This window comes from Schistocerca cancellata, chromosome 8 (assembly GCF_023864275.1).
Source record: "Schistocerca cancellata isolate TAMUIC-IGC-003103 chromosome 8, iqSchCanc2.1, whole genome shotgun sequence".
NCBI classification, from domain to species: domain Eukaryota; kingdom Metazoa; phylum Arthropoda; class Insecta; order Orthoptera; family Acrididae; genus Schistocerca; species Schistocerca cancellata.
Window position 1 is genome coordinate 327100280 of NC_064633.1, and position 21818 is coordinate 327122097.

At 41.3% G+C, this 21818-nt stretch overlaps 1 protein-coding gene across 1 annotated transcript in view; it reads left to right on the top strand.

Annotated features, from left to right (window-relative positions):
* Positions 1-21818, top strand: part of LOC126095739 (S-phase kinase-associated protein 2-like) — a 188316-nt gene that overhangs the window by 79911 nt on the left and 86587 nt on the right. Inside the window, exons 5-6 of the mRNA XM_049910508.1 lie at positions 13214-13249; positions 20906-21089. Coding sequence (XP_049766465.1) covers positions 13214-13249; positions 20906-21089 — 220 coding nt within the window. The remainder of the gene's footprint in view (positions 1-13213; positions 13250-20905; positions 21090-21818) is intronic.

Here is a 21818-nt window from a genome sequence, read left to right on the forward strand (position 1 = left end):
CCCACTGCAATTGCAATTGACAGTGTCATTGGGTCAACATATGAACGCATAGGGGTGGTCTGCTGCAGGGCTCCATGTTCACCGATGTACAATGAATGGTGTGCTCCGAAACACTTGTGCATGCACCAGCGTTGTGCTCTTTCAGCAGAGATGCCACAGATCAACATCTATTCTACTTGACAGAGCAGACAAGCCTCCGAACCCCACATTCTGCGAAGAGTCATGGATGTCCAACTATTTAGCACCTTGTACTAATTTCAGTGTCCTTTTAGCTCTTTCCATAGATGCTCATGACAGTAGCATGGTAACATTCGACCAGCTTTGCTATTTGTGAGATACTGATTCACAAGCTCTGTGAAATAATAATCTGCCTCAATTGATTTCCCCATTTGCAGCCCATATCTTTGCTGGGTTATCCCCTGTCTGCGTCTGCTCCACTTACATACTTCTATAATGGCGTCAAATGCCTGCAACACCATCAGGTGGCATCAAACGTTGTAGTGGGCAGTGATCATAATGTTTCCGCTGATCAGTGTATATGTTTCAGGATGATGAATAACTTCCATCTTTTTTACTGTAGCTGAGTCAATATCACCTTCAGAGGTGAGGGAGACATTGTAGCAATAAACTCATCAACCAGTTGAAATGTAGGCCTACAACAAAAAAAATGACATTACATTAGCAATGCCAAATTAACACACTTTCAAAACATCTAGTGTAGTTACTATATCAATAACTATTGTTTATTTACCTTTGATGCAGAATATATAAAATCAGATGTCAGACAAACTCAGAACGATACTGTGATGCACTGCAGATATGAGGTTTTAAGCAAATGAACAGCAGACACGAACACCCCCAGTTAGTGTGACCATTACATTTAAGGTGGATGAACTCTAAACTGGGATAGGATCCTTTCTTCAAATTAACAAATATTTCTGTTATAACTTTAATCACCAATAATCGCGTGGATATTCAAACACACTCACTTAGAAACAATAGCTGGTTACATGATAACAACTCAGTATCTCTTATTCGACTGCCGTGCCGTGACGTGCGGCCGGCACCGTTCGTAGGTAGGTGGCGCTCCCGCGCTCAGCCGAGTTGCGGAGCGCCTCTATTGCCGTTTGCGCGTACTGTCATGGCGGCACTGTTAAATGTCATGGCACTGTCACAACACTTTTCCCCCCTTGAAAAAAAAAACACTCACTTCCTTGGAGACATGGACAGTGCGGAGACATCCATGGCCTCTTGTGAGGCCCTGAGAAGATCCCGCGGAGAGACACGAGAGTATGGTCGAAAATGTCCAGGACGGAAGCTCGTGCGTGGAACGTGCCTCCTGGACGAGATGATGGGTGAAAACTCCGGAGCAGCATCCATAGGTGTCATGGACCTGGGGATGTGCTCCAGCGAGATGGGGCCCGGAGAAGGCGGTGTCGTGACAGGGGCCGGTTCCGGCGTACTCGGAAGTGGTAGCGACGTCGGCTGCATCAACACGTACGGTAGATCGGCAGCAGCGAAAGGACTGGCTTCTCGGGCTGGTGGAGACGAAGGAAGGAGCGGTGGCACCGGCGTGGCCAGCACTCGTGGGCGCATCTGGTCGTAATGGCGAACAACCATGCCGCCGTCCGTACGTATTTCACAAAGCCGGCGGCCGCGAAGAGCCTTGACCACCCCTGGAATCCATTTTGGGCGAGATCCATACCCTTGTGCCCACACGTCGGCGCCCACCGAGTATTTTCCCGCACTAGGGGACACAGCACAAGGCCTGACAGGGTGAAGCAGGTTCAGTAGAGTGCGCAGTTGGCGGCCATGCAAGAGTTCAGCAGGGCTGCGATCACCCAGAGGCGTGAAGTGATAAGAACTCAGAAATTGCAGCAGAGCGTCATCTGTGGAAAAATCACTAAGGAATTTTTTCATCTGGCTTTTGAAAGTGCGGACAAGGCGCTCGACCTCCCCATTCGATTGCGGATGGAAGGGCGGTGCTGTAACATGATGAATCCCTTGTCCAGTACAAAAATCACGGAAGGCCTGCGAAGAGAACTGAGGGCCATTGTCTGTGACGATCGTGTATGGAAGACCTTCTAGCGCAAAGATTTTGGACAAAGCCAGCGTTGTCGCTGCAGTGGTGGGCGACGGACATCGAAAAACAAACGGAAACTTCGAGAAGGCGTCAATCAACAGTAGCCAATAAGTACTGAGGAAGGGGCTGGCAAAGTCAGCGTGCACCTGTTCCCATGGCTGCACCGGATCAGGCCACGGAGAGGGCATTGTACGAGGTGCAGCCAGTTGTTGAGCACACTGACCACACGCAGCAACCATGTGGGCAATGTCCGAATCAATACCGGGCCAATAAACGTGCCTGCGGGCCAGGGACTTAGTCCGAGAAATACCCCAATGGCCTGCATGCAACAGTTTGAGAACATCTTTGCGAAGAGAGACTGGCACCACGACCCGTGGAGATGCGCCATCCTGTCCAGAAGAACAACACCATCACGAACAGACAGACGAATGCGCAAGGCATGGTAGTTGCGAAGGGGATCCGATGCTTGGCCCTTGGTCCTGTCCGGCCAACCCTATTGAACAAAACCGATCACCTGACGCAGGACTGGGTCCCGCGCAGTAGCCGACACGACCTGCGAACCTGTAAGTGGAAAACCCTCGACCGCACGACGTTCTTCCTCATCAATGTGGAAACAGAGGAGTTCATCACGATCGATAACCGGGTCGGGGTCCATCGGCAATCGCGACAAAGCGTCAGCGTTGGCATGCTGGGCCGTGGGGCGATAGTGAATCTCATAGTGAAAACGAGACAAGTATAAGGCCCAACGTTGCAGGCGGTGAGCTGCCTTATCCAGAAGCGACGCCGATGGGCTGAACAGAGAGACCAGTGGCTTGTGGTTGGTGATGAGGTGAAACTTAGAACCATACAAAAAAACGCTGAACTTTTTTAGAGCATAAATGATAGCGAGCGCCTCCTTTTCGATTTGAGAGTAACGCCGTTGCGCATCGTTGAGGGTCTTGGAAGCATAGGCGATGGGTCGTTTTGACCCATCCTCATACCGATGGGCGAGAACAGTCCCTAGGCCATACTGTGACGCATCAGTCGCCTGCTGACACTCGTCGGACCAACAGAAAGGGACATTTTTGCGTAACAGCTGATGCAGAGGATGAGCTACCGCCACCGCGGATGGAATGAATTTGTGATAATAAGCAATCTTGCCTAGAAACGCCTGAAGTTCTTTGACCGTAGACGGCCGGGGTAGAGCATTAATGGCCGCAACGTGCTGACATAGAGGACGTATACCCTCACGGGACAAGTGGAAACCAAGATACACAGTGGAGGGTTGGAAGAACTGTGACTTGTCCAGATTGCACCTCAACCCAGCCGAATGCAAAACCCGAAACAGTGAATGCAAATTGCGAAGGTGCTCCTCAGTGGAGGCCCCCGTGACAACAATGTCATCCAGATAGTTTATGCAGCCGGGAACGGAAGCCGTGAGCTGTTCCAAAAACCGCTGAAAAATTGCTGTCGCGCTAGCGACGCCAAATGGTAACCGCTGGTACTGATACAACCCACAAGGAGTGTTGATAAAGAGAAATTCCTTGGAAGAAGCATCCAACGGCAACTGATGGTACACCCCCGATAAGTCAAGTTTGGAAAAGAACTGGCCCCCAGCGAGCTTGGTAAATAACTCCTCAGGACGGGGAAGAGGGTAAGTGTCAATGAGGCTCTGAGCGCTGACAGTGGCTTTAAAATCACCACACAATCGCAGACTCCCGTTTGGTTTAGAAACCACCACGATTGGCGATGCCCATTCGCTGGAGGTAACAGGAAGGAGAATCCCTGAAGCTGTTAACCTGTCTATCTCAGCCTTGACAGGTGCACACAACGCCACCGGAATAGGGCGTGCCCGGAAAAACTTTGGGCGAGCTGTAGGTTTAAGAGTAATGTGGGCTTCAAAATCCTTGGCATGACCCAGACCAGCAAAGAACACGGACAAAAATTCAGAACACAATCCATCCAGCTGTTGATACGGAATATCCTCAGATATGAGGTGCACATCATCATCAATGGAGAACCCGAACAACTGGAAAGCATCATAACCGAACAGGTTTTCAGTGCCTGCATGATCCACCACATAAAGCGTGAGGGGCCTAACAACAGACTTGTAGGCAGTGGAAGCATCAAACTGGCCAATGATAGGAATTTTCTGTTTATATAAGTTCTCAGATTTCGCGTAACTGGAGACAAGGGAGGGGAGCTCAACTCCAAATACGTGCGAGAATTAATGAGAGTTACTGCAGAGCCAGTGTCCACTTGCATGCTAATGTCTTTATCCAGAACACGAACAGTAACAAACAACTTATTTGTTTGAGAAAGCACACGGTTAACATCCATGTCCGATGCCTCGTCCTCGTCGACAGGAACTTTAGGGGACTGACACACAGAAGCAATGTGGCCTTTTTTCCTACATGAATTACACGTGGCCCAACATTTTGGACACGCGGCCCTGTCATGCTGTACGAAACAACGTGAACAAGATGGAAGTGCGGAACGGGCCTGCTTCTGTGGTTGCTGTTTTCGCTGCGAGCGTTGCGGCCCAACGCGACGTTGTTTACGCGAGTGAACCGCCACCACATCTTCGTTCTCCTGTGAAACGGGCAAATTGTCCATGTCGAAAGTTGACTGTACAGCGCCTACATCACACCACGCGTCTATTTGCGCGCCAGCAGCGTGAGACACTTCAAAGGATTGAGCGATGCTTAGAACTTCCGACAATGACAGGTTTGGCAGTTGTAGGGCACATTGCTGAACTTCTTTATCAGGAGCAAGCCGTAGAAAGCATCCCTAACCATTGAATCAGCATAAGACTCATGATGAGTGTCTGTGACAAACTGACATTTCCTACTCAGACCGTGTAGTTCCGCCGCCCAAGCCCAGTAAGATTGATGGGGCTGTTTACAACACAGGTAGAACGCCACGCGGGCGGCAATGACGTGGGTGTTTTTTCGGTAATAGTTAGACAATAAGTCACACATTTCTTGGAAGGACAGTGAGGCAGGGTCCTGCAGAGGGGCTAACTGAGATAGCAGCTGATAGATCCGTGGGGAAATCCAAGATAGAAATAACGACTTACACAGAGGAGTGTCGACAATGCCGAAAACCAAGAAGTGTTGCCGCAAACGCTTCTCATACTCCTCCCAGTCTTCAGCGGCCTCGTTGTAAGGAGGGAATGGAGGCGGAGAAGAGGAAGACAGACGATGAGTAAGTGACGTCGACAACACCTGAATAGCAGCCGTCAGCTGTGTTTGTTGTGCCTGAATAGCAGCCATCAGCTGTGTTTGTTGTTCAATGAGTGCTTGCATAAGCTGTTCCATGTCTGCCCCGTCACGAACACACAAATCCCCAATGCAGTGAAAATATCCGACCTCGTCGCCAAAAAGTGTTCTAACCTTTAATCACCAATAATTGCGTGGATATTCAAACACACTCACTTAGAAACAATAGCTGGTTACATGATAAGAACTCAGTATCTCTTATTTGACTGCCGTGCCGTGACATGCGGCCGGCGCCGTTCGTAGCTAGGTGGCGCTCCCTCGCTCAGCGGAATGCCTCTATCGCCGTTTGTGCATACTGTCGTGGTGGCACTGTTAAATGTCGTGGCACTGTCACAACAATTTCCATGTTCAATTAAGCTGGCACATTAGTGATTTTCATTCTCTTTTTGTAGCTTACAATCTGCATCTATATGCTAACACATGTTTGGTGTTAAAAAAAGAAGATATTTTGGCACTTGTTCATTTCTTCAAAATACTGATTCAAATATCAGCTTGAAAGAGAAATTTAAATAATAAAATTATTTGTTGTAGAGAGGTCTTTCTATTCAGACAATGAATTCATGCTAAATATAAAAACTTGGAAGTAGGCATATGGTGTAACAGAATTAAAATGTGTATAGGCAGAATATTGGTGGCAGAGTCAAGATGTGTACTTCTGTATGGTGCAATAGAACTGAAATGTGCATAGGTAGATTGTACAATAGATCAAATGCATAATTATGACTGATGTTTTTGTACGTAAAAGTGATACACCTATGATAAATAGCGTATGTGATTATGATGCAGATATGTACCTGGATCTGATCCTTAAAAATACATCCAAAGCTGCTAAATAAAACAAATAAATAAATACCAAATGCCAACAATATCGGACATATTGCAAATTTGGAATCTACTGTAGAATGATAAAAAACAATTCCAAAGTAGTATGATACTGGTAGTCCCATGGTGTATACAAACAACAAAAGAATAAAGGTAACCCCTGCACTGAACTGTTGAGATGTAGTGGTAGAGAGACACAAAAACAAGAGTGAAATTGTGGCTACACTTACATACAATGTAGAGGACACAAAGACTGGAAAAAAAAAAAGAAAACCACACACACACACACACACACACACACACACACACAGACGCGAGCTAAAAGACTCAAAGACTGAAAAACACTTCTTCATACTCGGCTCAACTGTGTGTGTGTGTGTGTGTGTGTGTGTGTGTGTGTGTGTGTATTTGGTATTGGAGGAGAGACAGGCCCTCACACTATTCAACTCAATGACACATATGTCGTTACGAGAACGAACAGTGTGTGAGGTGTAGTAATAAAAGAAGCAGTTGAAATTAAAACCTCAGAAAACACACTCAAACTTACAAGGGAACCTCCCCATCGCACCCCACTCAGATTTAGTTATAAGTTGGCACAGTGGATAGGCCTTGAAAAACTGAACACAGATCAATCAAGAAAACAGGAAGAAGTTGTGTGGAACTATGAAAAAAATAAGCAAGATATACAAACTGAGTAGTCCATGTGCTAGATAGGCAACATCAAGGATAGTGTGAACTCAGGAGTGCCGTTGTCCCGTGGTTAGCGTGAGCAGCTGCTGAACTAGAGGTCCTTGGTTTAAGTCTCCCCTCGAGTGAAAAGTTTACTTTCTTTATTTTCGCAAAGTTATGATCTGTCTGTTCGTTCATTGACGTCTCTGTTCACTGTAGTAAGTTTAGTGTCTGTGTTTTGCGACCACATCCCAAAACCGTGCGATTAGTAGATGAAAGGATGTGTCTCTCCAATGGGAACCGAAAACATTTGATCGCAAGGTCATAGGTCAACCGATTCCTCCACGGGAAAACACATCTGATATATTCTATATGACACTGGTGATGGCATGTGTGTCACATGACAGGAATATGTTGTCGACCCACCTAACTTGTACACTTGGCGAATGGGTAAAAAGATTCTTCTACCTTGCCCGATTTAGGTTTTCTTGTGGATGTGATAATCACTCCAAAAAAGTGATGAAAACATTAGAGTTTGTCACATAAACTGCAACAAGTGAATGCAACAGTTTCACAGTTGCACAGTTTTCCCTGTGCTCTGTCAAAACATATGTTTTTAACGTTTTCAAATTTTTCCGTGTGTAGACCGTCAAATCCTGCCTATGTCCAAGCAAATCTGAACATGTCCTGGAATTTTGGAGAACGAAATTGATTATGTGTGAGTGCCTGAACTTTGATAATTGTCTGAAAATAAAAAATTAAAATTTTCACTGGAGGGAAGACTTGAACCAAGGACCTCTCGTTCCGCAGCTGCTCACGCTAACCACGGGACCACGGCGCTCTAGATCTTACACTATCCTTGATGTTGCCTATCTTGCGCATGGACTACTCAATTTGTATATTTTGCTTATTTTTTTCATAGTTCCATACACCTTCTTCCTCTTTTCTCGATTGATCTGTGTTCAGTTTTTCAAGGCCTATCCACTGTGCCAACTTATAACTAAATCTGAGGGGGGTGCGATGGTGAGGTTCCCTTGTTAGTATAGCATGGGATCTGGCCTTTACCAGTTACAAGACATAACATTGCCCTATTTGCTGATGGTTTGAGCATCAATGAAGTCACAGCTGGCAGCCTGGCTGTATTAGCATGTCCATCAATGGCACTGCAGTCAGATACTACTTGACAATGGTAGAAGAGCACTTGGTTGAAACAGTGTGGGATTTTGACAGCTTGGCATGCTGACAGCCCAAGAAGGTTTTATCTTTTCATTTTTCTATGACACTGTGCATTTACAGATCAGCTCGTTCCTTGTCTTCTGTAGAATGTACATGTGTACTTCATTTGTCGTCTGCCTCTTCCATCCAATGAAAGGACCTGGTTAAAAGGTTTGAAACCTCAAAACTGCACACTTGTATCTTTCTGCTACATTACCAGAAATTGAGGTTGGTTTAAAAAAGTCAAACCACTATTGATTTTGGATTTATTGCATATCCAGCATCAGACGGCAGTTACAGATTTTCTTCAAGCAATACTTGTGTCTGGTTGCTATTTTAAATTCTAAACTTATAGTTGCATCTTTCTTTTGCTATTTGTCAGTACTTCCTTAGTTGTTGCTCTTTCTGTACTGGTAGTCAGGCATTCTTCTGACTGGCAGGAGTTTGATATAACTGTTTAAAAATTGACCGTTTGTTCACATGTACTTACTTTTTTGTTTCTGTAGGGCTGAAAATTTAGCAGCAAGAAAACATATCAACATCAAATGAACTTGAACTGGTTTGTCTAAATCTGAATTTACACCTATGCACACTGCGGCTACTTGCTATGCACCTGTGCTTGCCCCCAAGACGCAAGTAGAGGCACACTTTAAGGGTGCGCTTCTTTCTGATCTTGTGTACATGATTGATTCCATTAACATCTAGAGAGAAACACGCATACTACTCCTGAGGTCAAACTACAGTTGCAGGTTAAATGTGCCTGTGTGGCTGGCCAGTGGGCAGTGGGTTTGTGTATCAAGAGCCAGCCAGAGTGTGCAGCAAGGCTGCAGCATTAATTTGCTTTTTAAGGGCAGCTTGAGGGCCATCTAACATTATTTATAAGGTTTACTGGGAGGAGCAAAACCCTTGCTAGATTATTAACATTTACAATGAACAGATCAAGAATGTAAAAGTACATGTATTTTAGTCATGTTACAAAACGTAAGAAGAAAGTGAGATTGTCAAAGCAGCATCCTTGTAAAGTCTTTCAGTGCATATTATTAATACATATTTTTCCTTCACTTGGAGGGCTCATTATCTGAGACATTAGAAAGAGTTTGAAACACCTGGACATTTTAATATTGCTCTGATGAATTCAATTCACTGACTAAGTCGGGTGTGTTGAGAGGTGGAATTTGTGATGCATAAAGGGAAGCAATTACTGCAGTATATGGATCTCCAACATACAAGATGTAGGGTCTCTTGTTCTATGCACAAATAAAAAGTACTTTATAGATGTGCGTTTCTGCTAGATAGTTCAGTGTCCTTTTATTTGCTTGCATCGGTGAAAACTATCAATGAAATAAAGTGTCTCATAAAGGAACCAGGATGGCTTTGACACATCAAAGGCCCAAGAATCATTCTTCTTCTTCTTCAAGATATATCTCTCAGAAGTACGGACAAAACCTTTCTTTTTGATCACATTTGTCTCTGTTCTTTCGAGGTAGTTCTTGTTTTTGAGTAACTGTAGATGTAGACAGTAATTTAGTTTCACTCTTGTACATAATCCATAAGTAACCAGACATAAAAAAGGAAATACACAATAACACTGTTCAGAATCCTGTGTTTCTCATTAGATTGCTTGGCTAAAATCCTAGCACAAAGACAAATTGGAATGCGTGCCAAAAACTGAATCTTTTAATGGTGATACACAGAAAAACAAAGCACCAAAACAGAGAGAAATGCAAACAGATGCATGACTGTCAGACATGTTTCCCTGCCTGTGATAGGGAGACCCCTGTGCTTGCACATGGTGGCTCATGTGCACAAATCAGAGGCATGCTTGAATTTGCAGTGGTACATGCACTTTCTCTCCTCCTCATATAACAGTCTCATGCAACTAGTGCAGATGGAAAATTGAACAGGTGTAAATACACCTCAAGGGATATTTACTGTGTAAAAATTATCTGCTGTTTGTCTGACAGGTGATTTATTCATAATTCCTTCACACTCTTCCATAAATCCTTTATAGACTGCATTCATAATTGTCATTAAAGTAAATTAAACTGTTTGTCCTTATTCAAGTTAATTTTAAAATAGTAATATTATTTATTATAGTCTGTGCTTTGAACTAGACAGAGCTCTCACTTCCTGGTGTAAGTTACTTACCCTTGCTCCCATGTTAATTATACCTTCATTTGTTAGGGAAAACAAGTCTCAAATGCTATAGAAATTTGTTTAATAAAAAGTTAATTTTTTAAAATATTTGTAAATCTCTCTCCAGCATTTTTCATCAGAGCTCTCTCGAAATATTATTTATCATTTTGTTTCTTATTTAAACCTAATTGATCAGTATATTTTATTGCTACCATTTGACCATTATGGACAGTTAAACATTTACTGTGACTTTTGCTTCTAAATCAGTGTGATCTATAAATCTTATTGGGAACTTTACTGCTTGTCTTTTACTTAGATATATGTACATGCTGAATACTTATAAAAATCTAGTAGCTTGTTTCTACTTTCATGAAGGGCAGCACATAATGAGTTGTGATAAAAAAGTAACAGAATTTTTTTGTTTTTCGTAAAGAATATTTATTTATTCATCAACATTAACTTTGTGCCCTTCAAAGTAATCCCCTTCATATATAACACACTTATGCCAGCATTTTTTCCAGCCTTGGGAGCTTTTCTGGAACTCACTTCTTGTTATGGTGTTCAGCTTCTTCAGCGTTTCTGTTTTTATCTCATCAATGGTGGCAAAACGACATCCTTTCATGGTTCTCTTCAGCCTTGGAAATAGAAAGAAGTTGCAAAGGGGCATACTCCATGAATACGGTGGCTGAGGTAGCAAAACTGTTTCGTATTTTGCCAAAAAAATCATAAATAAACATTACTGATGTGTGAGCATGAGCATTATCACGATGAAATTTCCATCAGTAGTTTTACCACAGTTATGGTCATTTTATTTGGATTTTTTTGAGAAAATGATGCATAACTTCCAGGTAATATTCCTTATTGACCATACAACTGTAAGACAGGAGCTCATGATGCACTATCTCATTGTAATCTAAGAAAACAGTGAGAAGATCCTTCACATGTGATCGAATGTGTCGAGTTTTCTTCCATCTTAGCTCTTCACACAGTTGCCACTGGGACAATTGGGCTCGTTTTCAATGTCAGACCAATGTTTTATCATCTGTTGTAATCTTCTGTAGAAGTTCTGGATTACTGACTTCTTTCAGTAGTTCCTGAGTGATGTCTATGTGATGTCATTTTTGGTCAGAATTCAACAATTTTGGAACAAACTTTGCTGCTATATGTTTTTTTCCCAAAATATCTGAAAAAATTGCTTGTCATGAGCCAAAGGATATGCACGTATCATCAGCAACCTCTCTGATGATGATTTGACAATTTTCCAAAACCTTTTCTTTACTTCTTCCACATTGTCATCAGTAATTGATATGTTAGGGTGTCCAAGGCAATCATCATGTTCAACATCTTCTCAACTGTCTTTGAAATGTTTATACCACTCGTAAACTCTTTTTTACTCATAGCAGATTGCCAGAAGCCACAGTCAACATTTCAAATGCAGTGCTGCACTTTATTCCATTTTTCAAGAAAAAATTGATGCAAATTCTTTAATACATCTTTTCAAAAGTAAGAGTTTGCTGAGCACTCAAAAACATGTATAGCTGTTTTAAATGTCAACAATAAAGCAAATATTTGAAACAGCTGAAAATGCAATTGTACATCAGGAACCTGTATACCAACAGGTTAAAAAAAATTATAAATCAGATTATAAAGCTCACAAAAACTTCGAATACTTTTTGATCACACCTTATATATATGTTTGTAAATGTTAATCAGTTTTATCATCATTTGGTTTTAAAGCTGTGTTTGCAGGCTAAATTATAGCTGTTCAAGTCAGACAACCAATCTTTTTACTGTGCAAACATGTTTTGGCACATTTATGCCATTATTGGTTGGTTGATTTTATTCAGATATGTAGAAGCAAAAATGCTTTGCGTAATTGTTATTGGAACAATAATTCGACTTAAAAATGTGTTGTACCTATTGTGATTATTAGCTTATTTTCTACACCAGTAGGATATGCAGGACCTTCCTAACATTGCTTTACAGTATACCATCTGCAACAAAATGTTGTTTTTTGTGAAATTGGGTAGTGAGTTAGCATATAACTATTTTTGGACGTAATTCTAATATGCAGAAATATTTTGCAAGTACAATAGTGTGGTTTTTCTCATGGATCCTGTCTTCATCTACGAGCTCAGCTGTCGCAGAAATACTCAGAGACATGGTACACGTTTTAAATGAACAAAATTTAAAAGTTAAAGCACTGAATTTTGCAAAACACTTTTTTACATTCCTATTGTTAGTCTTGTCACTGTTGATATTCAGGTGTTTTATGCTTGTTCTGTCACCTCATTTGAACTCTCTCTCTCTCTCTCTCTCTCTCTCTCTCTCTCTCCTGTATTGTGTGTGAACTATTTTTTAAGTGATAGCTCACATAGCATATTTGCTCACTACTTCCAGCCCACAACCCCCACATGGCTAAAATTGACAATAAGACTAAAAATATCGAAATCTGGCTTCAGCTTATATCTAAAACTTGCTGTAGAATAAAACTACCACATACAGGAGGTGACAGCAGAAGGAGAGCAATTATAAATGACAACATTACAATATTCAATGACATACTGCTTGGCACAGTAGAGGAATTATACTAATAGGGCAACAAAAACAGATAAAATAGGTGCACACTCACAGCTTTATGACATACTTTTATACAATAAAATTTCATTTATAGTTGAATTGATTTGCTAACTCATCGATCAGCCTCATTGTGAAGACTGTCTTACAGAACCTAACTGTCTAGAAAGTAAGGTAATGATCACAATGGAAACATACAATGTTTTTTGGGTCAGACTTTTGCTCCAGTAATTATTATGTAAAACATATTTGTTTTTTACAGCCCTGAATGAAAGTATCCATTGATAATGGCACAAAATTGTGAAAACATGTTCGACAATAAAAATATTAGTTTTATATGTAATAGGCAGACCTGAATGCCCATAAGTTAAACATTTTCAACAATAAACTGAAATACCAATACCTTTTTTGATATCAGTTTATTAATGAAGTATTTAATTTTATGTTTCAGGAGGTACTGCAGTGTGGAAACATCACTCACATCTTGGTAATTACAAAAACTTTCATTATATGTGGTCTGTTGCATTATCAACAGTCCTGTTTAAGCATCATCTTCTTCTTCAGCTTGTACAGCTCTCCAACACTGCCAGGGACAGCTTGGAATATAAACCCTTCCATTTTCTCCTGTCTCCCCACCAGCTCAGTGGCACTGCTCTGGTTATATTATGTGATACTACAAATGAAGTATATTGCATTAATATGCACAGAAGTAGGAAAAAATGTTCTTAAAGAAAAACATACTTTAATATTAAAGGAGTCAGTATGGCACAACATTTAAATGACAGTGGCGTTCTCTCCTGATCTTTTAATAGAAGGAAATATGGTTAATATGTTTGTGAAGGAGAGGAACTGGTAACAGCTGACACCAGGGAGATTGCGGGAATATAGGGATCTGTTGTGTGTGTTGGGGTTTATGGGCGCTCAACATCGAGGTCATCAGCGCCCTAGGGATCTGTTGCAAGGAGAGTTCCCATCTGTGCAATTCAGAAAAGCTGGTGTTGATAGGAAGGATCCAGATGATACAAGTTGTGAAGCAGTCACTGAAGTGAATTACATTGTATTGGGCAGCAAGTTCAGCAGTTGGGTGGTATAGCTATCTTTTGGTCACAGTTTGTCAGTGGCCATTCATGCAGACAAACGGCCTGTTGGTTGTCATGCTTACATGCAAAGCAGTGCAGAGGTTGCAGCTTAGTTTGTAAATCACATGACTGCTTTCACAGGTAGCCCTGCCTTTGAAGGATGTGTCATGCTTATGACCAGACTGGAGTAGATGGTGATGGGAGAATGTATGGAACAGGTCTTGCATCTAGGTCTGTTGGAGGGATATGAGCCATGAGACAAGGGGTTGGGAGCAGGCGTGGAATAGGGGTGGACAAGGATATTGCGTACTTTTGGTGGATAGTGGAATACCACCATGGGGAGGTAGGAAGGATCGTGGATAGGATATTCCTCATTTCAGGGCACAACAAGTAGTAATAAAAACCGTGACAGAGAACATCATTCTATTGCCTCAGTCCTGGGTAGTACTGAGTCATGAGGGGATTGCTCCTTTGTGGTCGGACAGTGGGAATGTGAGAGGTGATAGGGGACTGGAGAAACAAGGGACAGGAGGTCTTTTTGTGTGCGAGATTGGGAGGATAATTTCAGTCTGAGAAGGCGTCAGTGAGACCATTGGTATATTTGGAGAGAAACTACTTGCCACTACAGATTCGACAGTTGAGTGTGGCTAGGCTGTGTGAAAGGACTTCTCGGTAAGGAGTGGGTGGCTGCTGTCGAAGTGGAGGTGTTTCTGGTTTCTGGTGGTTGGTTGGTTTGATATGGACAAGCCATCTTTGAGATGGAGGTCAACATCAAGGGAGGTGGCCTATTGGTTGAGGAGGAACTTGTGAAGTTTGTTGAGGAATATAGATAGGGTGTTCTCATCTTCATTCCAGATCACAGAGATGTCATCAGTGAATCTGAATCAGGGGAGGAGTATGAGATTCTCGGTGGTTAGAAAGGATTCCTTTAGATGGCTCATGAATAGGTTGGCATAGAATGGTGACATGTGGGTGCCAATTGCTGTACCACAGATTTGTTTGTTACCTTCAACAGTGAAGTAATTATGAGTGGGGATTTAGTCAGTCACAGTGACAAAGAAGGGGGTTGTTGGTTTGTAGTCAGTGAGGCATTGGAGAAGGTTGTGCTCAATAGCAGCCAGGCCTCAGGAATTAGTGATGTTAATATAGAGTGGGGCAGTAGCAATAGTGATGAGCAGGATGCTGTATGATAAGGGAACAGGAAGGCATCAGAAGACCAGAGATTATCTTAGTAGGGCGTGCTGGTTGGTTGGGTTTATGGATTTTAGGAAGCATGTAAAAGGTAGGAGTGTGGGGAGTGGCAGGAGTGAGGAGAGAGGTTCTAGGATGGGCCTAAGGATTTGAGGAGGAATTGGAGATCCTGTTGGATTTTCTGGTAGAGTTTGTTGGTGGACAAATTTGACAGCTGGGAGAGTCCCTCTGCCAGTTAATCGCTGCAGCTCAAAATCACATGGTGGAACCTTTGTCGGCAGGTAGGATATAGGGTAGGGATCAATTTTTAGGTGGTGGACTGCGGTTCTTTCTGCAGATGTAAGGTTAGTTCGCATGTTGAGGGATTTGGGGAATGATGGTGAGGCTAGTTTTGACGTTAAGAAGTTCTGGAATGTTAACAGAGGGTGATTTGGAGGCAGTGGGCATGTATCATGTTTTGAAGAAGGAGGCAGCATTCAACATTGGTTTCGGGTTGAGTCTGATTGATAGGGCTGGTGGCAAAAAAATATTTCCGCAGTATGGATAGGGAGAAAGAGAGGAGGTCTTTAACAAATCCAGCATGATTGAATTTTGGAGTGGGGCAAAAGATGAAGCTTTTGAAAAGAACTGATGCTTATGTGGGACTAAGGATTTTGTGTTTAGACTCTGGATTCTGTGTGCTGTTGGGAGGAGCACCCACAGTCTTTTTTCCCCTCCTCTACTTCTCTCCTTTTCTACCCCATTGTCTAATGTCCCAACTGCATCTAACAGCCCCACCCTGTCCCGATCACATCCCTGTATGCTTCCCCAAGCAGCACTTTACAATCCCCCACCCGTACCTGCTATTCCTCCCTATCTTTGCCCCGGCCTCTTCCTATTCCTCACCACCCAAATTTCTTCTCCCATATTATGTGCAGTTGCTCGCTGTCCAGCTTTGATGTCCAAAGTCTACAACTCGTGATCTAGTGGCTAGTGTTGTCGCCTCCAGAAATCGTCTTCCTGGGTTCAGTTCCCAGATGGGTTGGGGATTTTCTCTGCCTGGGGACTGGGTATTTGTGTTGTCCTCATCATTTCATCATCATCATTCGTGAAAGTGGCTAGATTGGACTGTGTAAAGCTTGGGACTTTGTACGGACACTGGTGACCGTGCAGTTGAGTGCCCCACCAACCAAACAACAACATCATCATCATCATCATCATAATCATCATCATCATCGTCATCATCATCATCAGTGGCCAAAGGCAGAGTTCATGTGTGTGTGTGTGTGTGTGTGTGTGTGTGTGTGTGTGTGTGTGTTGCCTACTTTAAAAGAATGCTTTTGACTGAAAGCTCACATGTTAAGCAATCTTTTTGTTGTGTCTGTCTGTGACCAAACTTCTCCTTTATAATGTGAATAGCAATATCTCCTTTTAATAGTATAAACATTTGCTTTGCTGCATTCTCTATATTCTTAGAACAACTTCAGGTTTCCAGTTATAGTCTTCTCTGTTGAACCGCAAGGGCTGCTTCTTTTGCCTGGCCAGGCAAACAGGAAGTAATTTTGATTATGTTGAGCACCACAGCTGACAATAATTATGAAATTTGTAGCACAATATATTTGTAATAATACAGCTGAAACTGTTTTCATTAATCATTAAAATTAGTGTCAGCTGTGCTGCTCAGCATGATCAAGATTATGATTGGAATTTCTCTTCATTAGCTTCTCCATAATATCTTCCCTTGAGCACCATCTGAGATTTTTTATTTATTTTATTTTATTTTATTTTTTTATTTCAGGTTTTAGAAATCCCATAGTTATCTTTACATCCATTCCATCTGAGATATAATAGATTAGACTTGGTTTAATTTGGGAGCTGTAAAGAAAATGCCATATATTTTTGTTTCTTTCTGCAGTGGCTAATCAGATTAATAGGACTTGGTTTATTTTGGGAGCTGTAAAGAAAATACCATGTATTCTTGTTTCTCTCTGCAGTGACTGATCATGTGAACCATTTGTTAAATTTCCTCTTCCTATACACTGGGCCTGCTCTTGAATTTAAAAATAAATTTACTATGTGTTATCACCACTTTCTTAGTAAAAAAAATTTACTACACCACTACAGGCATTAGTTACCTTGCTTGCTTCAATTGCCTTCACTCGAATAATGTTCTCTACTCACTTAGAACTATGAACCCTGAATTCATCGATTATTAGTGGTTTGCCTACCACTGATTATCATTGCATATTTGAAAGTGACTGATACAATTCAAATTAGTATGATTTTACTACAGTTACAAATTTCATTGAAACTGTACGACCATATTATGTTAACTGTTGGATTCTTATGTGTTCAGCGGCTAACCCAGTCTCCATTATTGTAGTGATTACTTTGTCTGAATCTACTTCAGAATGCTCTACCCAAACTCATGATATCCACCTGTGAAAAACATGCTATTTCTTGCAAATTAACAGCAATTCCATTGTTCTGTAATATTATTGTAATTTCAGCTTGAAAATCTTGATTCCTAGCAGCCAGGTTCCATCTTGTTTATTCTTAGGCTGGCACCACTTCTCTGTCGGTCCAAGCACTGTGTGTACTTTCTCCAACACCTTGCTGATCATATGCTCAACTTTATTGTGCCAATTTGCCCACACATTAATATATTTAAACAATAAAATGTTCAACAATTATTAAGACACAAGAAACAAAGTTATAACAATGTCCAGTTCATCATTATGTATTCAAGACAGTATGATTCAGAAGCTGTGAGGTCAAAAAAAAAAAAAAAAAAAAAAAAAAAAAAAAAAAAAAAAAAAAAAAAAAAAAAAAAACTTTGGACCATCACAATACGAATTTAAAAAAAAATTAAAAATGTTGTACCGCTAGCAATAAATTTTATGAAGCTTTTCACAGCAAGGAAAGAATAGATGAGTAATTAATTACAAGAGGACATGATGGCTGACTGTAACTTACTTTCAGGAGGCACAGTTCCCAGTAGAAACATTTAATAAAATAGTAATTATTGTTTTCAGAACCTATACAGGATGGTCCATTGATTGTGACCAGGGCAAGTATCTCACGAAATAAGCATCAAACGAAAAAACTACAAAGCACGAAACTTGTCTAGCTTGAAGGGGGAATACAGATGGCGCTATGGTTGGCCAGCTAGATGGTGCTGCCATAGGTCAAACAGATATCAGCTGCATTTTTTTAAATAGGAACCCCCATTTTTATACATATTTGTGTAGTACGTAAAGAAATATGAATGTTTTAGTCGGACCACTTTTTTCGCTTTGTCATAGATGGCGCTGTAATAGTCACAAACATATGGCTCACAATTTTAGATGAACAGTTAGTAACAGGTAGGTTTTTTAAATTAAAATACAGAATGTAGGTACACTTGAACATTTTATTTCGGTTGTTCCAATGTGATTCATGTACCTTTGTGAACTTATCATTTCTGAGAACGCATGCTGTTACAGCGTGACTACGTGTAAATACCACATAAATGCAAGAAATGCTAAAAATGATGTCCATCAACCTCAGTGCATTTGGAAATACGTTTAATGACATTCCTCAGCTCTCAACAGCGAGTAGTTCGCCTTCCGTAATGTTCGCACATGCATTGACAATGCACTGATGCATGTTGTCAGGCATTGTCGGCGGATCACAGTAGCAAATATCCTTCAACTTTCCCCACAGAAAGAAATCTGGGGACGTCAGATCCGGTGAATGTGTGGGCCATTGTATGGTGCTTTGACGACCAATCCACCTGTCATGAAATATGCTACTCAATACCACTTCAACCGCACGTGAGCTATGTGCCAGACATCCATCATGTTGGAAGTACATCGCCATTCTGTCATGCGGTGAAACATCTTGTAGTAACATCGGTAGAACATTGCGTAGGAAATCAGCATACATTGCACCATTTAGATTGCCATCGATAAAATGGGTGCCAATTATTCTTCCTCCCATAATGCCACACTATACATTAACCCGCCAAGGTTGATGATGTTCCACTTGTCGCAGCCATCGTGGATTTTCCGTTGCCCAGTAGTGCATATTATGCCAGTTTACGTTACCGCTGTTGGTGAATGACGCTTCGTCGCTAAATAGAATGCATGCAAAAAATCTGTCATCATCCTGTAATTTCTCTTGTGCCTAGTGGCAGAGCTGTACACGACATTCAAAGTCGTCACCGGTACGGGTGCAATTGATGTTAATGTAGCATTCTCAACACCGACGTTTTTGAGATTCCCAATTCTCGCGCAATTTGTCAGCTACTGATGTGCGTATTAGCCATGACAGCAGCTAAAACACCTACTTGGGCATCATCAACTATTGCATGTTGTGGTTGACATTTCACATGTGGCTGAACACTTCCTGTTTGCTTAAATAATGTAACTATCCGGCGAACGGTCTGGACACTTGGATGATGTCGTCCAGGATAACCGAGCAACATACATAGCTCATGCCCGTTGGGTATTTTGATCGCAGTATCCATACATCAACACGATATTGACCTTTTCTGCATTTGGTAAACAGTCCATTTTAACGTGGGTAATGTATCGCGAAGCAAATACCGTCCGCACTGGTGGAATGTTATGTGATACCACGTACTTATACGTATGTGACTATTACAGCGCCATCTATCACAAAGCAAAAAAAGTGGTCCAACTAAAACATTCATATTTCTTTACGTCCTACATGAATATGTAATAAAAAAATGGTGGTTCCAATTAAAAAAACACAGTTGATATCCATTTGACCTATGGCAGCGCCATCTGGTTTCCCCCTTCAAGCTAGACAAGTTCATTAAAAGTGAGTGAAATGAAAAATTTTAAAAATAAATAATGAATTTCTACCACATGGAGAAAGGGAGGTTCCCATCAGTCTCTTTCAGTTAGCCTCTATTTGCAACTCTCCACCCTTTCTTCACAGTAGTATACTTTACTTATTTACTCAATTGCCACTTTATTTTATTTTTTCCCCTCTCTTGCTGTCTTCTGATGACACTTCCCCACTTTCTTTCCCCTGTTTCTTTTTGCATCATTCATTAGACCTTTTGTTTCTCCTCATCACTAATTTACAATCAAGACTTTCACAGCCAGTATAACTTGTTGCTGTACAACAAAAAAGTAACAACAGAATGAGGAATTTTGGCTTCTCACACACAGAGCCGACATTTATGTTACCAGTGAAGTTCCGTTTCATTCTGTATTTTCTACCATATCAGGCCTTACTTTAGTTACACACCTTGTAGATTACACACATAAAAGAGGAAGAAAGGGTGCTGTGAAAAAGATTACAGTAATTGTGTGGGAAGAGAGTAAAGTAAACTAAGGCCTGTTGAAAGACATGAGATGAGGGTTGGAAAGTGTTCCCTTGTCAAGGGAATAAGCTGTACTTCTTTGTATTTTCTATATTTTCTCTAGCAATCCCATCTGGTTAGAGCCCTCAATGACTGATATTAGAACCTAACAGTGTGTTGCGTGTATTGTTAACATATGTTGTAATGCAAAGAAAAAGTAACAACAGTCCTTGGTTAAAGTTACATAATCTGACTTGCCAATATTACATAGTAGTTAGCACAGCACATAGCAGTCACTAACAGTAGATTTTCCAATGATTTCGAAATTCAGTTGATAGATAGATAGATAGATAGATAGATGCTTATTTGCTCACAAGTTTGGCTGTTGCCAAGGTAATGAACCATGACATTTTTACAGCACTTAATTACTTTTTATATCCCTGCTATTATTATGCAGTAATTTATTATAAAACCAAATTTGCCCATCTTTGGTGTTCTCTAACTTGTTATAAGTAAGAATGTGTGAACTTTATGGTGCGTGTTTTTATTTCATTTGTACTTATAATCCATTATGCAGGTCAAAAGCTGACATCTTTCTGAGAACTCAGTCACCAAAGTACCTGAATAAAATTTTAAAAAGGATGCCTCATCTACGTGTATGTGCCTTGCCATTTGAAAAGCAAGCAATTGAAGCTCTGTCGACCTATTGTCAGAACATTACAAAGCTGGAAATTATTACCTGCTCTGAAGTTGACACCATAGTAAGTTAAAACAACTTTTTGAGATACATGTTTTTAGCATTTTTAGCATTTTTGAAGTGTAAACTTCAAAATGAAGGAAAGTCTTTTCTTCTCATCCCATCCGGTAAGTCTCCCCTGACCCAGGGTTGTGGGTGACTTCCCATAACTCTTCCCATTTCCTAACCCTTGTCAGTCCTTTTCCTTCATTCCTCTTCCTTCCACTTCAACCCTTCTGCCAGAAGTAGTAGCCACTGGCTCTGAAAGCTTGCACCAGGGTGGCTACTCAACCTGGAAAAACCAGGAAATATCATATGACAGTAAAGTTCTGTGAAAATCAGGAATGTTTCACATATTTCTGGAATTTTTGGTCCATCCACACACATACAGACACAAGCAGACATATTTAAAGACAAAGAGTTTGGGCAGAGATGTTATCTCTGACATCTCTGCCCAAACTCTTTGTCTTTAAATATGTCTGCTTGTGTCTGTATATGTGTGGATGGATATGTGTGTGTGCGCGAGAGTATACCCGTCCCTTTTTCCCCCTAAGGTAAGTCTTTCCGCTCCCGGGACTGGAATGACTCCTTACCCTCTCCCTTAAAACCCACATCCTTTCGTCTTTCCCTCTCCTTCCCTCTTTCCTGATGAGGCAACAGTTTGTTGCGAAAGCTTGAATTTTGTGTGTATATTTGTGTTCGTTTGTGTGTCTGTTGACCTGCCAGTGCTTTTGTTTGGTAAGTCTCATCATCT